Source organism: Notothenia coriiceps, unplaced genomic scaffold (assembly GCF_000735185.1).
Source record: "Notothenia coriiceps isolate Sejong01 unplaced genomic scaffold, NC01 NC01_scaffold00037250, whole genome shotgun sequence".
NCBI classification, from domain to species: Eukaryota; Metazoa; Chordata; class Actinopteri; order Perciformes; family Nototheniidae; genus Notothenia; species Notothenia coriiceps.
Genome location: NW_011369951.1, coordinates 13,613,320 through 13,635,482, shown reverse-complemented (window position 1 = coordinate 13,635,482; position 22,163 = coordinate 13,613,320). Strand labels below are relative to the sequence as shown.

At 39.7% G+C, this 22,163-nt stretch overlaps 1 protein-coding gene across 1 annotated transcript in view; it reads right to left on the bottom strand.

Moving 5' to 3' along the window:
- Nucleotides 1-15,622, bottom strand: part of pik3c2a (phosphatidylinositol-4-phosphate 3-kinase, catalytic subunit type 2 alpha) — a 32,196-nt gene extending 16,574 nt beyond the window's left edge. The window contains exons 1-2 of the mRNA XM_010796753.1: nucleotides 15,618-15,622; nucleotides 15,243-15,250 (exon numbers count right to left, since the gene is read on the bottom strand). Coding sequence (XP_010795055.1) covers nucleotides 15,243-15,250 — 8 coding nt within the window. The 5' untranslated portion in view covers nucleotides 15,618-15,622. The remainder of the gene's footprint in view (nucleotides 1-15,242; nucleotides 15,251-15,617) is intronic.
- Between the last annotated feature and the right edge of the window lie 6,541 nt (nucleotides 15,623-22,163).

The window sequence follows — 22,163 nt, the reverse complement described above, 5'->3', positions numbered from 1 at the left end:
TTTGATATTTACATTCTTCATCTTGTCACTAGGCTTTTTATTCATCACCTTACATGAATTCATGTCATTGCTCAAATAAACATGAGGTGACGAAGGTGGAGACTGGTTGCACATCAAGAGATATAAGTCTCGTGGGTCGTGTTCCAGGCCACCTCGCCCACCCGTCTGAGACTTCTTGGACACGACACGAGACCTGCTCTGCCGTCTGGGTCGGTAGTGACTCCGGCAGTTTCCGACTTTGTGAGGCAGTTGAAATGGGGTCTGGTGCGAGGGGTTCCACCCGATTGGTGAGACCGAAGGTGTGTGAGTATGTCTCGGAAAAAATGTACACTCCTTCACAAACATTCTAGTTGAAAAACGAAACGTCTACCTAGGTGTAGCAGACCAAGTTAGCAGTTTACCATGCATGTGTGTGTGTGTGTGCGTGTGTGGTGTGTGTTGTGTGTGTGTGTTGTGTGTGGTGGTGTGTGTGTGTGTGTCTGTGTGTGTGTGTTGTGTGTGTGGTGTGTGTGTGTGGTTGTGTGTGTGTGTGTGGTTGTGTGGTGTGTGTGTGTGTGTGTGTTGTGTGTGTGGGGTGTGTGTGTGGTGAGGTGGAGGTGAACAAAGTAAATTTACACTAACAACCGTCGAATAGTACAGGTTACACCACGTTTCTAATGTAATGTCTGTCTTTATTAGAAATTTATTTTCAGTCACAGTTCACAGATTCCGAATAAATTTCTGACACCGACTAACGATATGTCATAAATTAGTAAGTTTCGCAAGTATCGTAGGAAGTATTACGAGGGACAAATTAAACATAGATAAACAAACACATTAGTAACCACATAGGGTCACAAGGTGTTCAGTCTATTCTAGTCCATGTAGTAAAAGACTATGAAAACCGTTTAAATTATAGTAAAGCGTATCTAACAAACAAAACTAGGGTTATGGTTATTGAATCTACATTAAACGGTTCTTACACAGGTGTATAAAATAGACTGTTTTATACGAAACTTCTTTGACGAAATAAGTATAAACCAATCGTTACAATCAGAAAATTTTTCGTTGTAAAGCTGATCCGATTTTTTTACCCAAAGGAGACAGCATAGTGTGTGTTTATCTGTGTGTGATTACTTATTATTCAATGTAAGTATTCTCCTTTCATCTAAATTATCGTTGTATAACAGACTTGTCGACCTTTTAGGGTCAAGTTAACATAAAACCAAAACGAAAACAAATCTTTTACATATGTGTTTGGCAGTTTTTGCGAAACTTGTTTGGTCATAAGGTATAAGGTCAAAATTATCTCTTTATGTCTGTCAGAAGACGTTATTCAGGAGAATGACGTAGAACCACGATACCTATTATACTCTTTACTGTTTAGTTTACATCAACAATCGTGCTCAGACAGAGGAAGACAGGACGACCTGACCCTGAGAAGGAGGAGACGCATTTGGTGGCGTGATCATTATTATTTAGAGTCATTGCGTGCCTATTGATTTGAACACGATCCGTGTATCCATCATTTCCTGGTCTTCTCTAAAGAAGAGGGACCAATGAAAACGTTGTCATGTTGCCGTTGGTCACCATGGAAACATTCATTAGCTAACAATGACATTATTGTTCTGTTAATATAAAGGGAGGTCAGGTACTCTTTAAAACAGCTGCTAGTTATGGGTACTTTTTACTTAAGTACATTTCAAAACCCATACTTCTTTACTTTGACTTGAGTAAAGAAGTTTAGTCAGAACTTCTACTTTAATCAGAGTATTTTTAAACACGAGTATCTGTACTTCTACTTGAGTAAAGGATGTGTGTATGTATGTGAGTAAAGGATGTGTGTATGTATGTGAGTAAAGGATGGAGGGGTGTGGCGCAGTGGACTAGTGTGTTGGTGTTGGGATCAGGGGGTCACAGGTTCAAACCCCACTGCAGTCAGCATGTCGTTGTGTCCCTGAGACACTTCACCCCAAATTGCTCCTGTGGGGATCGCCCACAGTATTGAGTATGTTAGTCGCTTTGGATAAAAGCGTCTAACAAGTAACATAAAATGTAATGTGTATTTTTGCCGTCTATTTTTGACGTTGTCGTAGCAAAAAATACTATTATTTGAACATGCTCATAACAGCCTGTTGTGAGAGGTATATCCTACACTTTTGTTTTCAGCTCGTCTCTAAACAGTAAACCACATTGTTAAAAACAAGACTCACACATCAGGAGGCCTCTGTGAGAGAACACCAACAATTCATCACACAGACTCATCTAAACACTGATTTGAACTGAAACCAGCCTACTTTGTGTCCAAACACGTCGTAATACAACATCATTTGCATTCTAAAAGAGCAACAATTACTGAACATGCCATTATTCTGTCAAGGCACACTGGATAAATCTCGATTCATTCATCAGGTTAAAGTCGTGTTGAGGGTTTAGCTTCAGTCTGCATTCAATTACTCAACAGTAACACACACAGGCTGAAAACCAGATGTGGCATTTCTAGAAAGCATGCCTTCAAGGTATGTAATGGTATATTCAGATTTATGTCTGGGGTAGACATCACAAGACCAAGTTCAGACTCATTCTTCCGTTACATTGAGTTACAAGGGAGCTTCACAAAGGTCCATTTTAAAATCTTTCTACACGAATATATTCAGGACATGTCAATAGATGGTCTACACATTTAAGCTAATCATGTCATTAGTTTAACATTATTTAAAAATACCCTCTTGGGGGGAAGGCTAAGAATTCACAGCACAATGGGAGGCAACACAATTTCATCACATCATACCAAATCATCAAAAATATGTGTCCATGTTTTTACTTTTCAGAACTGTTAAGGGACGACACGTACCTCATTTTGAAGGCAGATGTTGACCTGATTGTGATATCCTTCTAAATAATCAGCCAGGCCTTGTCTGCAAGAAGTCACACACAAAGAGAGAAAAGTGAGGAATGAGAAACAAGAGGACAAACTGTGTTTCAGTTATTATCAGTGATAGTCAGATCAGGAATGAATGTAAAAAGGTGACTTTAGGTAACCATAAACAAGTAGTAGTAGCGTACTATAGGAAAGGGAAAACCACAAAAAGTATATTAGGGCCTCTTTAACTCAAACTAGGTAAACATTTTGAAGACAAGATTTGAGATGAACCTAAAAGAAAACAGTGTGTCATGGTTCTTCAGAAAATCATTTCCAATCTACAAAAAAATATAGATTTTCCCATTAACCATAGGACCTTCATACCTGGTGACATTCTCCTTGAATGGCCTCTCCACTTGGCTCAGCTGCTTCTCCAAATCTATCACAGAGACGTCATCTTCAGCCTAAACAAAATCAATCAAGGTTCATTAATGAAGCACATCAAATGATATCATTGAGATCACAATTAGTGTGTCAGAGATCTCCAGCAGGGGGACACACGTTGCAAGTGAATCTTAGTGGCTCAACACGACATGTGCTATGACACAGTTCAATAAGAGCTCATATGTTAGCGTGATGGAGGGACGTACGCTGCGAGCCAAGTCTCTTCTCATGGTGGAGTGAGAGAGGAGCTGTAAAGTGATCTCGTTCTCCCACTTCCTGCAGTTCTGGACGTACTCATGGCTGCCCAGGCTGTGTTTACTGGGGCACAGAGAGGAGAGGTTAAGAAAACCATGGTGTATGATGAAAACACATTCACTGATAAACACTTTCACAACTGAAGCCAGCCTGGATTATCCTGACTATCAAAACATTTAAAATAATATATGTTTAGTCTCTATTTTGGGGGACAAAACAATTGAACATTGTTTTAGTAATTGGTTGTTGTTACTGAGGTTTTGAGGATATGTAATCAGTGTCATAAAAACAAAAATGTGGAGAATATAAGAATAAATAGAAATATAAAGACATATCAAAATGTAAAAAAATTATAAGAATTTTTATTTATTTTCATGGTTATTTTTGTATATATTTATTTATATATCCTTTAAAAATCTATTTTATTCATTTATTTTGCACATATGAATTGATAATTCTTTATAGAAATCATATTTATTTATATCCCTTTATTTTTTATAATTATTTCCCCTTTGCTTTTGATTTTGATATTTAAAAAATGAATACAGGCGAAGCAAAGATGTAATGGTTGAACGCATCAAGGAAAACACAACAATCTTGATGTTCAGGTGTACGGCTTGCATTGTATTTGTAAAGGTTAAAACCATCTAAAAGCACACACACAGGTTTCTGAAAAGCTACCTCAGATTAAAAACATCAAGTCATATATTCATAGAAATGGCAACAATGATTTATGGGCATCCTGGTTGTATTTTGAACACACAGCATTCATCTGTGGAGCAGTGGAGCCACAACAGATGACTTATGTAACTTTGAACATTTGAGTGCACTGGGCCTTTAAGTCGTGCTATGGGAGTAACCATTCCCATGTCTCCCAGATTAGAGGGAGAAGAGACATTCCTCTGTGGAGGAGGTGTAGGAGGGAGGGGGGGAAAGATATAGAAACATCCGCCAGTCTCTTTTGTACAAAATGTGAGCGGTTGCCAAGAGTGATCGAGAGAAAGGGGGAGGGTCGAGTTGAGAGCATAAGAAAACAAACCTATCCAAGACCCTGTGAATAATTAGGAAAACTGCAGAGTCAGCATGGGAGAAAAAAAAAAAGATTCCTAACATGTTATGGAGCTTCTTCTTATTCAACATTGTTGTGTACTCACTTCTGCAGCACCTCCTCCCTGCCGCAGACTTTGAGCAGGTAGCTGGAGAAGTCCACCTGGTCCAGGTCGTCATGAACCCAGCACAGAGTCTGACTGATCAGCAGCTCCACGGGAGAACTCACTGAAGAGGGGGGGGGGAGAATGGAGGGGAGGAGAGGGAAGAGATAGAGGGTGTTCAGGGATATTGATGGAGGACAAGGGATGGAGACGGATGTGAGGGAAAGAGTGAAAGACGGATCAGGGGTTGGTGAAAAGACAGAATGAAGAATTATAAAAACGAGGTCAAATGCTTTTAAAGTCCTTTTATCTAGAACTCATGTTTAAACCTAAAAGAACATACTTAGCCTCCCGAGCGACTGTCATGAATAAGATAGCATATTCTTTATTGTTTTCTATCCAGTCGTTTATATGTTTCAATGATCTTATTATGCTGGTGTTGTTGCTCACTCTAGATGTATGAACTATTGTTAGATTTCACTTACAGGAAACTAAAAACAAGAGGGAACACGATGAAAGGTGTGTCAACATGAAGTGGCTTTGTGGTGGCTCACGAGAAGAAACACAGGAATGTTTGAAGCAACGTATCCCACACATGGACACATTTTAATAGGAGGGATCAGAGGTAAGGTGCCAATCATGTCATGCAACAATATCATACAATTGACTAAAATAAGACAGACTTGTTGAAGATGAATACCCATTTGCTTCTGTGGGAACTGAACGCTTGATTTTAATATATGGGATTTCTCTCCCACCGCAAGCCATGCTGGCATGTTTTAAACAGATCATGTTTCAAACCTGTTCTCGAATCAAAGGAACCACAGCTGTGTGTGCTGTGGAAGGATATTATTCGGGGGTGTTGGGGTCAGCTCTAGATGTTTGTGTATGTTCCGATATCTGATTTGTTTGGCCGGGGAAGGACTGATAGAATACATGTCAGATTATTGTGCTGTTTAGCCATTTCTGACAAGTTTTAAACCCACTCTTAACCTCGCCGTCAACAAACACGGGCAGACAGATACACACACAGAACCATCTCACTAAGCACACACACTCAGGTTACAGACAATCACACACACACAGAGGGAGACCACCCCTGGCACTAACACACCACCACCCTTCAGAGTAATGGTGCGTCTTGTCTTACAGCTTATATCAGTAGCTTTAGGGTCGTGTGTGTGTGTGTGTGTGTGTGTGTGTGTGTGTGTGTGTGTGTGTGTGTGTGTGTGTGTGTGTGTGTGTGTGTGTGTGTAGCTGTGGTCCATAGGGTAATGCGTGTGTTGGAGTGTTTTGTCACAAAGCCATTAGACGGGCTACGCCTAATTCTGTGTGAGCTGGTGAGGGAATTCCCAGCGCTGCATTTTTTTAGGGTACAACTTCAAAAGAGGGGAAGATTTCTCCGTCGCATCCTGTTAACCATTTCACATATGGTTGGGGAATAGTGTTGGCAGGGTTAGATATGGGCACACGCCCAAACATTTTCAATGAATTCAACAATAAAATGGTGGAAGAAGCACCCAGATGTTATACTTCAGAGCGAGTAGTAATACTGGAGTGCAAGGCTGAGCAATATGTAGATATTTTATTGATTGTATGGATGTGATTTTCTGATTTGAGACTGTTCTAGCTGTATTTGTCATTTTACATTATACCCTGAAATATTGTCGAATAACAAGGTCTGTGGTGAGAAATATTTTTTATATTGTGCATATTTATCCATGTATCTTTACTTGGAGTGTTAGCATCAACATCAAAATTAGAGATGTCCCGATCCGATCACGTGATCGGGGATCGGAGCCGATCACGTGATTTTCAAAAGATCGGAAGAAAAAAATCGGGGATCGGGTATTTTTTTTTTTTTTAATTAACTTTTTTAAAGTGTTGTATTCAATGTTACAAAACAAAAAGGACCATGTTCAAGTCTTAAAGTCATCCTGAGGTCTTAGTTTTGGTTTCAAATTACACAACATCATGTATGTGTTGCTTCTTTGGGGCTTGTTTTCATAGACCTGGTTTCTTATTTCTCTCAAATCTGGCAACAGAGTGGGCAGGGCGCAGTGTCTAATTGTAGCAGTAAGCTAACNTAGAGATGTCCCGATCCGATCACGTGATCGGGGATCGGAGCCGATCACGTGATTTTCAAAAGATTGGAATCGGGAGGAAAAAAATCGGGGATCGGGAATTATTATTATTTTTTTTTAAATACTTTTTTAAAATTTTGTATTCAATGTTACAAAACAAAAAGGACCATGTTCAAGTCTTAAAGTCATCCTGAGGCCTTAGTTTTGGTTTCAAATTACACAACATCATGTATGTGTTGCTTCTTTGGGGCTTGTTTTCATAGACCTGGTTTCTTATTTCTCTCAAATCTGGCAACAGAGTGGGCAGGGCGCAGTGTCTAATTGTAGCAGTAAGCTAACAAGTACTGATAAGCTTTATTTTGTTTTGATCCAATGCTGCACAACTGAACTGATCCAATGCTGCTGTGAAAAAAAGAAGCTATATCCATGTTGGATAGAATATCCAATTTAAATAAAAAAATAACCTTAAGGGACAACTTGAATGCTTTTTTTCCTCTTAATGCATTGCATAAAGATCGGATCGGGAAAAATCGGTATCGGCAAATTGTCAAAATCAAATGATCGGAATCGGATCGGGAGCAAAAAAAGGTGATCGGGACATCCCTAATAAAAATAAAGTATTCATTATGAGTGGCCATTTTTGAGTATCCCTTATGGAGTACATCTCCTGTTGATAAAGGTGTTTTTCTTAATATTTGTTATAATAATATATAATAATCTATTAGTTAATTTATTGTATGTATTAATAATGTAGATCTGCAAAGTAGCTAGTGCTTTAAGTTATCAAATAAATGCATGAGTAAAAGTATAAAGTAGAATTAAGTGAAAATAGTCAAGTTCAGTAGAAGCATCTCAGATTTCTACTTAATACAGTACTTGAATAGATGTGTACTTATTTACATTCCACCTCTGACAAAAACACACAGTTGTCTAAGGACTAAGGAGTAAAGTGGGATGGAAAAAAACAATACGTCACTAATTCAAATGTAATCAGCGTAACTAGTAACTTATGGAGGATTCTGGTCCAATAGCTATCGTGTTAGATCCACAATTCCAAGGGTGGCGAGATTGCCTACATATTTCAGAAGGGAAGGAGGAATGATCTAATTCCTACTTGACTCAGAGCAAACAGAGATTTGTGCTTCTGTAACAAACCCAACTGTCAGACTCAGAGGCAAATGGAAAGAGATAATTAGAAACAGTCAAATGTTATAACAGGGTAGAAAAAGTAAGAGTTTGAGGCTGAAAAGCGTGCATATTCGAAGGCGTATTTAATCAGTTTCAGTGACTCAAAGATGCTCTGGACTCATGTAATCTAATCTCTCCGCAGCTGAACTCTCACCTACAGTAGAAACGTCCTGCATGTCACGGACACGCTACATAAAAACAAACAAAGCAGCATGTCTTTATTTGTCCTCGACAAATAAAGACATCTTGAGACAGACTTTAACAAGATGCATCAGGGCTTTCGGTTCTATCAGGCTAGATTGGCTTTTTTTTGAAACTCTGAATTTAATTCCAACTCAATTGCTAGTTTATATAATGTACACAGGACTAAAGCAGTCATCTTTACGTGTGAGATGAGGACCATCGTGGTGTTTCCTCCTCTCCTACAGTAACCTGAGCACATTCTCAGCATTTCTCCCCTCTGTCATCATTTTTAGAATATATTCAATTTTCAGAATCTAATTAAATGTCTCTGTCTGTATTTATAAAGTAATCTATTTCCCGTATTCTCCCGTGTCATTTTCCCGTGTCCCTCCCTCCCAGCTCTCCCTTTGCCCTTCTCTCTGTCTTTTTCACTCATTTCAGTATTTCTTTTTACTCCTTCCATCTCTCCCTATTCAGCCACAGTATTTCAGGAATCCCCAGAATCTGAGGAGTTCACTCTGGAAGAACAGATTTGCTTTCTTTCCGCCAGCTCTCTAGAGAAAAAAGGGCAAACGCAGAGATGCCACAGCAGAATGAAACCGAGAGCAGCAGATTATTTATTCTAATGTGCTTTTTGAACTGTTGGCAAATATATTGATGTATTATGCCAATCTAAGATCACTCTTTACTCAACAGATTTAGTTTTTATTTGGAATGTAATTAAACAACACAATCAGCCAAAAGTAGTATTATTATTATTTGCCCCTTTTGTTTGTTTGTTTGTTTGTTTGTTCACCATGTAAAGCGGCCTTGGGTCCCTTGACAGGGAATATGCAGGAAACCTGAAGTCAGATGTAAGACCTTTTAAGACCTTTTTTAAGACCCTTTCCATACATTTTAAGACCTCATCGCCACTTCGAGTTTTAACTAGGGCTGCTCAATTAATCGTATTTTAATCGCGATTACGATTATGGCTTGCAACGATTACGAAAACAACGTAATCGAATTAAAACGATAATCTTTTTATTATTACTTTTTCTTTTTTTTTTCTAAATACTTTTTTTTTTTTTGGGGGTTTTCAGTTGAATTATACTTAAAGTTCAGGATAATCAACTGTCAAAAAAAAATACTGTTCACATTTTTTTTCTCCAATAAATGGATGTTTTCAAAGTCAATGAATAATCGCATTTAATAATTGCAATTACAATTATTGACCCAAATAATCGAGATTATGATTTTTGCCATAATCGAGCAGCCCTAGTTTTAACCGGTTACCTTGACGACACACTTTACCTCACATTGACTATATACAGTATTGATTGTCCTTCCTCCTTATCTTCCAACCATTTGGACTCAAACTTGCATTTCCCCATAACGATGTTGTTTAACAACCGGCGTAAACGGGCCTTTGCGCGCTATCAAGCAGTGAGCGTGCGATGTCCTGTTCAGATGACGTCAAATCCAACGGGATGCCATAAATAAACTACACAGAATCACACTACACACCTACGCCATGATTACATTCAGACAGACTGTAGAATACAACCTCTTTGGACAATTTATATACTTATTGAAAACTAGCTACAAAATGTAATACCTTGGAAAATGCCGTTTAATACTTTTTAATAGCCTTAATTTTCGCTAAATTGATTTATCAACTTTTAATACATTTTAAGACCCCGCGGACACCCTGCTTGAGAGGCGCTATACAAATGCCATCTATTAATATTATTATTAAGTATTGTAATAACTTCTGCATTATTGAGTAAAAGTTGCTCATTTCCACAGCAGATAAAAGTAAAAAATAAATAGAAACGTAAGATAGTAAGACTAAAAGATGAAAGTAAGAGAAGAGAGAGTGAGAATGGAAAGACTAAGGAGAAAAGATCAAATAAAGAACAGGAGATCACAGCAGAGGAAGGCAAGGAAGAATACTATAAAAAGGACAGAAAGGCGAGTAATAAACGTTTTAATTATTCGTGGGTGAGGCAGGCTCAAGAGACTTAAGTGGACAACATTGCAAAACAGAGAGGAAGAAGAGAAAAAGAAGGATGAGGAGATGCTCCAAGGAAACAAGGGTGGAGGAAAATATTGTAATGCCCGAAAAGGGAGGGGCAACTGGAGATAGGACAGTGGAAAGAACAAAGAAGAGGCGACACACGGAAATAAATGAAGAATGCTGAATTCTCTTCCTGTCTCAGTCTTTCTATCCACGCTTCAAAGTCGAACTGAAGCCCTTTGTTTGAGGAGAGCCGATTCCAGTAATGACACGAGGAATCCAAACACCAACAATGTGGGTCAACGCACGACATAGGAAGTACAACCAGGAAACAAACTCATGCTAGGAAAGAAGGAAATGCATCTAGGAAGTGAACAGTAGGATGAAAGGAGATAAACTCAGCAGAGGCAGGAAGACGAAGTAAACTAGGAGTCAACACAGGAAGCTAGGAAAAAACAATTAGGCTGAGTGAAGTACTCAAATATACTTCCTATAGGTTGTTGCTGGGCTATACAGAGCTATACTGTGTGAGTCAATGAGACAGTCCGTTACATACGGAGAGTGCTTGAAGGGGCCCTATTATGCTTTTTGGGGATTTCCCTTTCTTGTAGTGGGTTATTTAGGTTTTTGTGCATGTGAAATGGTCAGTAAAAGATACAATCCCTGTGTTATCCCAGAGGGAGTTTTTATAGAGCGCTTGTTGAACATTAAGGTGCTGTTTACACGAGAACGCAAATGGTTGTATCTGCTACTTTTCTCTTTCGTATAGACCGTTCGTTCACACTTGGCCGTAACGGAAACGCGGAAACGGACCCCGCAAACGATAACGGATCCCAAGGTGGATAGATCTGCAACCAGAACGATATGGGGGGGTCAAACGGCTCAGTGTGTACGCCCTATACGATCATTTCCTGATAACGATGAAGCCATAGCCCCGCCTCTCCCCACCTCTGCTGCTCACTGCTGTAGCATGGACAGTAGCTAATGCTACTGCTACTGACCATGCTACAGATGTTAGTGCAAAATCTACAACTCCTCTACCACAACCATCAGCAACAAGTGGACATGGAGAATTACATGAACTACATGTGGCTACATCCACGGCGGGGAATAAACAGAAGGGCAACCATGGCAACCATGCTCGGGGGTCTTCTTCGCTGCTTTTGGTGTATTTTGTGGCGGAAGTACAGCGCCACTTACAGGCCCGGCATATGTACTACAGCGTCTCCAGCGCTTTCGAGCGGTCTCGTTTGAACAGAAGACTTTTTTGATATGGTATTCGGTTTGTTTGCATTTGCGTGTAAATGGGGTCTAAAGCATGGAGATATGTCATGTTAGCATAATGGGGACCCACTCAGGGACCCACCGACACAGTATGAACTTGCGTCAGGCATTTAGGGTTAATTTGCCTGACAAAAGGCAAACAGGACTGGCTGACTGCCCCCAGTGTGCTTTGCTTAACATCCCAAAAGACATGTCAATCACAGTAGTTGTAATGTTGTGTAAGTATAACGAGAGGTCAGCCAATAACAGCTCTCCAAAATACCCAGGGAAGGAAACCAAAGATCTGAGTTGGCCCTCTCTATTGCCCAACATGGCTACTGCATGGTGAGGGGACAAACCTTTATTTGTGCGGAAAAGGAACGTAGTGTACTTCCCACGCCAGAAATAAAAAGAAAAGAACAAGAAGAAAAAAACTGAAGTGGGGGTTAAGATTTGGCAGCTGTGAATGTCGTTTCCTCCTTCAGAGCGTTCATATCTGCAATCTGAGTTACTCACTCTTCGAGGAAAAGAGGGTACAAGGTTTCTCTTTTGGATGACTACAGTGGGATGGTGTTTTATCTGTAGAGAGGATGTTCTGCACTTCCTAGAATTGGGCTGCTTTTGCAATTAGATGTCCATTTAAAAACACATAGTATAGAAGCTGCTAAAATGTTATATTTGTTTATAATCCAAACCATTTGAGAATTGTATAATTTGCCTAGCCCAGCTAATAATGACATCAGGACTTGTGATCAGTAGGTTGATCCCTTAAATCTGTGTAATACTTTTAAAAGACAACCTTATTCAAACTCCTTACCACAAGTTTAACTTATCTTTTAAAAATCGATGATCAATAGACCTCATAATCAAAATTAAACCATGTTTTTTTATTTAAAAAAAGGCGAAGAAAATGTTGAAATCAGAGGAATATATCTTGATGGATATACAAATTAGTGTATGTCCAAGTTTAGTCAGGATCACCTCTTGAAACCATTTAAAATATTTAGTGGCACCATATATTGACACCAGATGGTAGCCATTAATAAAACACAATTGAATAAAAGTACATTTCTTTATCTCAATGAGACTTTCCTGTTTAAATAAAGGTTAAACTCAATTAATCATCCCTGTTATTTGTGTGGCAATAACATCAAATGAACTCTTATTCCGACATAAAAACATTTAGAAATTCACAGGAGGGTGAAGAACTGGTTCAAAGATGGTTTGTTCACATTTCTCTAAGATTTCACATTTGTGTAACTTACCGTCACAGGTGAAGGTCACAGGCTGTTGAGACTCTGAGATTTCAATAGAAACTTTGACAGAGCAGCTGTTCTCTCCTCCGCTGTCCCTCTGCGTGATGACCGGGCTCAGGACGTAGCCGGGGTTGGTGGACGCGGCGTCATGAGGGAATTTGGAGCGCAGACTGAAAGGGAAACAAATAAAAACATTCACGACAGAGGAGAGTCAACACCTTTTGTCTGTACTTCGCCAGTGAAAACAGTTTGCACAATCTATGGACAATTTTGCACTAATTGTACATTCCTAAAGAAATTGAAGCGACTGTTATTTTGTATATAGATTGTTGTGTTTTTATTTAGGTCTTAATGTGTGCACATGTAAAATATACATATTTGCACACATATTTTTTATATACATTTGTTTTATATTTGGGATTGTGGGAAACGGTATTTCGATCTCTCTGTCTGTACTCACAATAAAGTTGACTTTGACTTTGAAAACACAACAGCCTGAAACATAAATCTGATTGCTTGGATGAGTGGAAGAAGATGCATTATGGGTAGTTGAAAAGGAAGATTGATGGAGGGGAGAAGGAGAAATTAAATCGGAAAACAATTATTTGGACACTGATAAGTTCATATTTTTTCATTTGGAATGTACCACTTCTAATCAATATAGCGTTCTTGCACAGTATCATCATAACCCTGTCTTTAATGTCTTCTGTGTAATAGTTTTGGCTTGGGTTGTTGGGAGGGTAATCGATGATGAAAATGCTTTGGAATGACATTTCAAATCTTTCTTAATTTACAGTCTTATGGGAGGCTAGGTTACTTGTGATTGAGTAGAGAAGCAGACAGCAGGCGTTGACTCTGTAATGGAATTGAAAGTGGACTCCCTGAGCACAGCTTCATCATCACTCCACCCAAACTAACTACTGGAGAGAAACACTAGGTACAGGCTCAGGAAACGTGCAAAACATGCAATTATGTTATAAATGCAGAACAATGTCTAACTATTGAAATACAAATGAGAAGAAATGCTATGTTAGCGTCATGCTCTAGGGAGGTCGATGGTGGTCACTTTGGTTATGACTGAATTATCTCAACAACTACAGGATGGATTGTCATGAAGTTTTGCACGGATATTCATGGACCCAAGACTGTAAAATCTAATGAGTGACTTTTACTCTATTGCCACAAGTTCATCTGGATAGGTTGGCAAGCATTTGTACAGAAGTTATCAGTTGGTGACTTGAATTGAGTTTGTTATAAGGCCACCATAAGGCTGACATGTAGTTTTGAGTGAAGAGCTTTATTGATATGTTTGATACCATGGTTGGTTACATCTGGACCAACTGCAGCTGGAACATATTTACCTGCAGAGGCAAGTGTTAACATCATTACCTCCCTTTTGTGTAGGTTTTTCTTCTCCGTTGGATTCTTCAGTTATCAAATATACTCCTGAAGAGGTTAGCTTAAATGCTGCATAAGCATCAGTTATATCGGAACTGGAGAGTATCTATTCGATTTAAAGAAGATGAAGGAAGGGCACTGAAGGATTTTGTCGTGGCTTTTTTGACAGTCTAAGTAATGTTTTCGACTGAGGGTTCGATTGACTGATGGTGCATCCAATAAGAAGTTTCCAATGATGCATTATCAGACGGTTCTGTAAACAAATCAACTTGTGGTCCAAATGGCCTCCGTTATCGCTTTCCTTTCACTAAAGTGGCATAGGTTGGCAGGGGAAGAATATCAGCCATTTTGACATTGATAATTCGTAATATTAATCATATAAATAAATCTAGAACACTCAAACAAGCAAAGAAGGGGAAGAGTAATCAACAAAGTGTTTTTTTATGCCATCTGGAAGGCTCTTACGTTGCTACGTCTTCACAGAAGGCGACAACCTCCAGGTTTTGAGCGTCCCGTTCCTCCAGGGCAGCATTCTTCAACAAACCTTTTCCTTTGTCCTACAGGAGCAAAGAGCAGACAAACACAAAATGTCAGCGGACGAGAAAAGGACATGAGTAACAGGCTTACGTCAAACAGAAGCAGGCCAGGTGGAGACAGGCAGGACATGAGGACAATGAGAGGCTGAGTTTCATTTATAGTGCGTCCAACACATATGAGCTCATTACATCAGGAGTGACTGTGGACTACAAAGGGCATTTTTAATGGAAACACCTCAGAGCTATGAATCCTGTAGAGTGAAAACACGGCCTGACACAACAGATAGAAACACACAAAAGGTCTCCTGCCCCCTTTATGCCTTTGTCGTGAAAAAACGCATTGATTTAACATTTAATTAACGTTTAGTTTTTTTATACGTAAATAAAAAGGAAGATTGAAACAGCCTCTCTGGCACATACAATTCCCATTATACACGCCAGAGCTGCTCTTTACTTACACAGTGTTTCCCCTACCATTGTCTTGGAGGGGCGCTGCGCCCCGCCAACGGAGCCCCGCCCCCCCCCTGAAATTCAAGGTGTTTATAAAAAAAATAATTCAAATGTCTTTTTATTCATTTTTTATATATCTATATATATATAGCACCAAATTGCAACTAATTTATATCTACTGTCACTTTTCACATTGAACATGTGCTCTTTTATTTTAATAAACACTTTCATTTTAAGTTGTGAGTTTAGTGTTTTTGACCCTAAGAAACACTGATGCATTAATCAATAACAATAATCCACAGCTCCTCTCTCTACCCCCCCCCCGCACAAAAGATTCAGTACATTAAACACAAGATTAATAATAACACCAATACAACTGTACATTGACAAAGCGTCCAAACGGCGGCATGCGTTGAAGCTTGCCGGTGGGCGTGTTGGAGTGTCTGAAACTCGACCAACAACCAATCACATGAATCTCCCGCCCCGGACACACAAGCACGCGGTTTGATTGGCTAGAGCTTGTACTGGCATATGATTTGATTGGCTTCCGTCGAAGCTTCAAAATTAGAACATTGCTCTACTTTTGAAGCGAGCAACGCGAAGCGACGGCACCACAATGCAGTTCGGCAAAGCGTGACGTCACCCCACTCAAAGTGAATGGGCAGAAGCTTCAACGCACGCCGCCGTGTGGACAGGCCGTAACAGAGCAGTTCAAGAGCAATTTAAACAATAAACTAAAAGAAACAACGATGGACAAATAATGGCTGTAAGAAACTACACAATGAAGGGCGGAATTGTTTTTTCTTTTACTCATGTTTACTTAATATTTAAAGAACCGAGTTGACAGTTTTAAACCTGTTTCACACACACACACACACACACTCTCACACCCACAGATCCTGAGACAGCTCCCGTAGGAATCACTGTGAGAGATTCCTGGCGGCTGGCCTGTTGCCGGGAACTCGCAGTTACACTTTTAACGGCTGACTTACTGCCAGCGACACAGGAATGTGCTTCCTGTGGCACAGGAAATTAGAAGAGAAAGGCCCCGCCCCTTCCTGGACAGGACTCTGGGCCCTCTGCAAAAAAGGTGGCCTGTCATGGCTTGGAAATCTGCGAGTCTGACATCACTCAGGGAAGAGAAGGGAGAGGAAATGTTTGGAATGTGATAATAATCCTCAAAGATTTATGAGGAGATTTTGAACAGAGGGTTTTTATTAGCTCAGGGCGAAGTACGGCTTATGTTGTAAGGCTAATGATGGTGAAGATAGAAAAACGTTGTCATGACTTGTTGGAAGTCAAGTCAATTAACTTTTTATAGTTCTTTTAAGTTGTTGGATGATTGAAGGTTTTTTCCCAGAGCCCAAGAGAATTTATATAATGTTTTGTCTGAACATGTAAAAAGACTTTCTTTTTTTTTTTTTTAACCATCAACAATTATAATACAAAGAAAATCCAAAAAATATACAAAAAATGTTTTAACAATTCTGTATAACATGATTTGACCTACACATGAAATAGCTGCCAATGAAGATTCTGCTATTGAATTTCATTGAGTCACCATTTTGAGTTTCCATTAAATACAGTTAAATCGTCTTTTTTCTCAAAGTAGTTAAAGAGCATTCATATTTAATTTGGCTATAAGACAATATATATTCTATGATCCTGGTTTGATGCCAGCCAGGGATCTTTGTTGTAAGTTGAACCATGTCAAATCATAAAAGGGCACGCAGGCGATTCTAAATAAATATACTGCTTTTGTGGCAGTGTTTAAGGAGTATTTAAAAGTATGTATTAACAAAAACAAACCCATTACATTACATGCCACTTGTTAGACGCTTTTATCCAAAGCAACTTACATACTCAATACTGTGGACAATCCCCACAGGAGCAATTTGGGGTGAAGTGTCTGCAGGGACACAACGACATGCTGACTGCAGTGGGGTTTGAACCTGTAACCCACTGATCCGAACACCAACGCACAACCCACTGCACCACACGCCCCCGTGACTGAGGTTGGTAAAAGCGCACGTGCCTGCTCCCCTGGGTTTCAAGTCAAATAAGGCAACAACCAAGAAATTATCTTAAAAAGAAAAATGCAAAAACTTAAAATTACAAAGATCACAAGAGATATTTCTTGAACCATAACTTCAGAGAGCTTTGTTCCAAGTGCTGACCTGACACAACGCCGGGAGATAGAAATCTCTAAGTCAGCATGTGGAGTTGGAAAGGAGGCCAAGCATGACACCACCTGCACCTCCCAAAACAGAGGGGGGGGGAGAAACTGGGTTCCTGATGCCCCAGTTCTCTCTCAGATATTCAATATTTCTGCACACAAAGCTTTTAGTGTTTCAATTCGACTATTTGTGGAAATCGCTCTATTTGTGGAATAACAATAACAAAACTGAATCAATAAACAGAGTGAGGCCACACACACACACACACACACACACACACACACACACACACACACACACACACACACACACACACACACACACACGATTTTAGTTGGACGCGGCAGAGAGCTCCTGGTGTCTGAAGTCATGGGAACGGCTTCGTATGATTCACACTAATCCTTCATCCTTTTACTCTGGTGTTTCACCCACTGACCTTAATACCGAGACACACTGTACATCATAAAGGAAGATGTTAATCCTGATGGTGGCTTGTTATGCCCTGGGTGTGTGACCAGTAGTCCACGCTGATTAATGGCAGAAACCTAAACAGAGATTACTTTAAAACTCAGTAGTATAAGTATTTGTTGTTGTATCTGGTCACAGTCCAACAAATGTCTCATGATGGATTTGCTTAATGGATTTTTCCAGACGTTTACACAGACAAGGCAAAGGACTTTTCCACACTTTCATGAAAAGCCTTTGATATAAACGCTATGACAAATCTCTTTAAGGGCAAGATTCAAGTCTGAAAAAGTGAGACAATCAATTATGAAACTCCTGCTTCTACGCAATGACACAGATGTAAAACTATTCAAGCCATTTTCCCAATGCAACTTATCCCCATGGTTGAGTGACTATTAAAAGTTTTAAAAGTATTAAATAAGGATGTTTTAATTATTTGTTTTTCTTTAATGGATACATAGACGTCTAGTCCTTGGCTGTGTCTTGTGTTGAAGACAGGGATTACATTTCTAAGTATGCTTCAGTTGTGAGAGCACTTTGTCCTGCCCTCAAGTGTGGATTTTAGAACAGGTATAAACGTTGTAACTTTCAGAGAAGCTCGAAAAACTCCTGCGGTATTTTGAACACTAGTAATACTACGGAGCAATGAGATGAGTGGGTTCACGTTTGGCATGTTCTGGTGAACACACACAAAGACGCACATACACACACAACCAGCGCGACAACCCCCCGCAAAATGACACTTTGTATTATCAGAATTTGACCCCTTCAGTCCCATTATAGGGGAAATTCCAGAAGAATATTTGATCCCATTCATGTGTGCGGGGAGCCAACAGGAAGTGTCAAACCAGCTATCGTCTATCATGTAAACAATGCAGTTGTCAAAAATCTTTAATGTTTATGAGAAAGGAAATGTATTCGTTGTATTTGTTCGTTCACAAAGAGACTCCACAGGGTACCTATAAGGTGTTTTAATATTTGCAGAATGTTTCTGTTGACTTTTAGATTATTTCTCCCGTCTTAGTTTAGTAGGTCACTTTGTTTTGTACTTACAACAGTTCTAGGTTTTATAACAGAGCAAATATTCTAACCAGTATAGGCGTCCCATTAAAAATAGTACAAGCAAACAACGAAACATTAATTAACAATCCTTCTTTATCAATTTTTTTTGATGATATTGCATTTATCAATCATTCCATTAAACTGCTTTTTGTTACGCTCGTTTTAAAAACCTGTTCTCTATCTGAATCAAGATATACACATCCCTCAAAGGCCTTTCGTGCTTGATGCTGATAAACAAGGTAGCAGAATGTTTTTGTACTACTGCATTGTCTCTCAGCAGACACACGAGTTACAGCATGGTTAGCTTGAGGGACTTTGTGGTGCTGCATTCACGCAGGATGTCTGAGCAGTGGGAGAACTGAGAGGCTCAACCAACCACAGTCACGTCTGGAGGCTGATGGTAATTCCAAGCCCGACACCAGTATTGAGTTACTACACATCTACACATCCAGACATTAGACACCTCCGCGCAATGAAAACTACACCCAGACAGCCCACAGGAAACCTGCACTCAAATATTCACAAGCCAATCATTCACCAGCCTACAAGTTGTGTACGACAAGTTGTAGGCAAAACATGATGGGTTATTTAACTGTAAAATATTTCAGTTTTTAAGTGCTAAAACGTCTAATCTCTACGAAAAAATTGCTACTGTAAATTCAGGCATTTATCTGACACTCAAATGACCTGCATGTCTCATCACAGTACAAGCATAATGTAGTTTCTCCAGGCTTCTTTTCACAATATAACTTTGTATGGGAAATGCTGAAGGATGCAGTCGTGCGGATGCAGCACTTACTGAAGAAATGTATTGATTTTAATGTTTTGTGGATACTCAGCTACCCATTACTGTCAGCCTAAATGATTATGACAGCCTCTGTGAACAAAATGTTCTGAATAAGGATGCAGCTTCATGAAAGGAGACTTACATCAGCAGAACAAGCTGCTCACAAAAAACACAAATCAACTTCTCCTTTCGATCAAGAAATGACTGATCGCTTCCTCACTCTGAAATCCTGGGGCTCAAGAAAATGAAAAGAGATACTAAATTGTAATCTCTGCAAAATTGTATAATTCAACTTCTTCCTAAATGATCTTATGCATGGTTTTATTATGTGCATTTGTCTCTTGTTTCAACCTGCTTTAGTACTCCATCTTAAACAATACATCTCCTGTTTTATGGCCAGTAAACAGGGTCAGAGGTTAGGAGACATAGAGCCGTTTGCCCAGTGAGTCACAGCGTTAACTGGAATTCATGTCACATCCATGCACTACAACATCCTCTCACCCTGCAATCTGTCTGCTGGAACAAAAATGCTCATACTTGTGCTTGAGGTCTCATTAGACGATAATAAAAAGAAAATGGGGTCTGCAGTGGGTTGGTGTGGAGTTGTAAGAGACGTAAAAAACCTGCTTGAGGTCTTAAAATATGCGCGGGGGGGGGGGAAGGAAAGATTTGACTGTGCCAAAAATGTACAAGTATTCACACTCTGATGTTGAATCACAGCACATAATCAGATAAATATGTCTAGATCAGACAAAGATCAGCCCGCAGGTTATTTTGAAGGAACGAAGCAAGAACAAACAAGTATAGGCATGCACCAAAAGAAGCAAGCTACATACTTCAGGGTTTGATTTAACACTAGCACTCAACATTTAATTTAGTCGGCTTTTATCTGGCTAATTATTTAAATCATAATCTTAATTAACAACACTCACATTGTGCATTACCAGTATTTCAATTCAATATATTAGTAGCCAAACTAGCATTACATGTAATCTCTTTGCCAAGTTATTTCCTTTATTTCCCCCACGTTCACATCTAACTTAAGCCCTTACCATATCTTCTCTGGCTTTGAAGATCTACTGCACGAACCAACAAACTAGCAACACTGAATCATAAGTGTAATTAAACTTCTTGAAACAATTGTGAAGCTAAGTAATTCATGGCGTCGTGGGATAAATGACGCATTCACTTTTAGAATTGCTTTGCAAACAGTGAGGTCTGATCATGTGTTGGAGCTGTGAGGCGTCACGGCTGAATTTCAGATAAAGCTATTTGTTTGACTGCTGATTAACGCTCACCTACATCCTTATACTCAAAATGGCAACAGGAAGGGATTAGTAGAAAGGTATCATGGGAAGTCAGTGAAGGAGGAAGATTGATGAAGAAAGATAGAAAGACATCAGCGATAGAAGGAAAGAAATGTATACCAAACTGCGAAGACAGATGGGATGGAAAGAAAGTAAAAGCCAGACGGATTGAGAAACAAATAGGAAACTCATAAAAAAAGAGAAAGATAATGACACGTGGTGTGACTACAAACAAGATAGCCAAGTCCGGACCAAAGTCTTCAAGTTCAAACTCATTTGTTCCATTTTACACCCCTCTGCCCACAATGCCACATCTTATACAGTCTTGCCAAACACAGCAAGGCTTGGCAACTTGGGCTTATTACTACCATCCAAACACTCGTCTCCGGAACAGGTCAATATATCGAGTGCAACAACAGGGCAAAGACATGCCAGGTGCAAACAGCTTGTAAGGTTAAGATCTACTTTTCTGTGAAACACAAGATAATTGGCTTTTAATACATGATATTATAAATCCTTATTATGCTCTTGGGGTTTTCTCTTTCCTGTAGAGTATAGGTTTTGGCACATTTGTGCATTCCCCCCTGCCTGAAACGCCTCGATTGGACTCCTTTTTTTTACTTCCGTGACATCACTATTGCTGCGTTTCCATTACAGTTTAGTAGCTGGGGCAGTAACTATAGTAACGCAGTGTAGACGGAGCCGTGACGTCATCTTCAATGCGAACCACAAAACCAAACATCAGCCGTTAGCTGTTAGCCCTCAGAGCTCAGAAACTAGACAAAAGTTAAACAAGTACAAACCACAGACTGTCTGTGTCATGAATGATGAATACAGTCGCTGGTTTATTTATGTCTGTAGGCCGTTGTTGTGAGTGTGGACGGTCGGAGCATATACTGCGTTAGCTTAGCCGATCTCCATTCAGAAAACACGCATTTTAAAGGTTTTTCGCCTGCCGTCTGTCTGCAGACTTGTCAAAGCATTAATTCATGGTTTTTACTTCGGCATCATTTTGAAACCTGTATTACAATTAAATCACTGTAAAATATGTTCATTGTGTTGTAGTTGTAGCCCACTCATGGGGGGGGTCACTAGTTTGCATATTCAGCCCGCTTGTTGGCCCGGAAAGAACCACGATTTTGGGAGGGCCAGAAGACTGTGAAAGAGTACCCGTTAGCCGGTACATACCCCTGTGGAAACGCAAAAGAAAAACGGGCCACTTAAACCGTGCTACGCCGCTGCAGTGGGGAAATGCGCCATATGTAACCACATGGGGGTGTTTCTCAATGTCGAGGTATGCTTGCTTGTAGCACCAT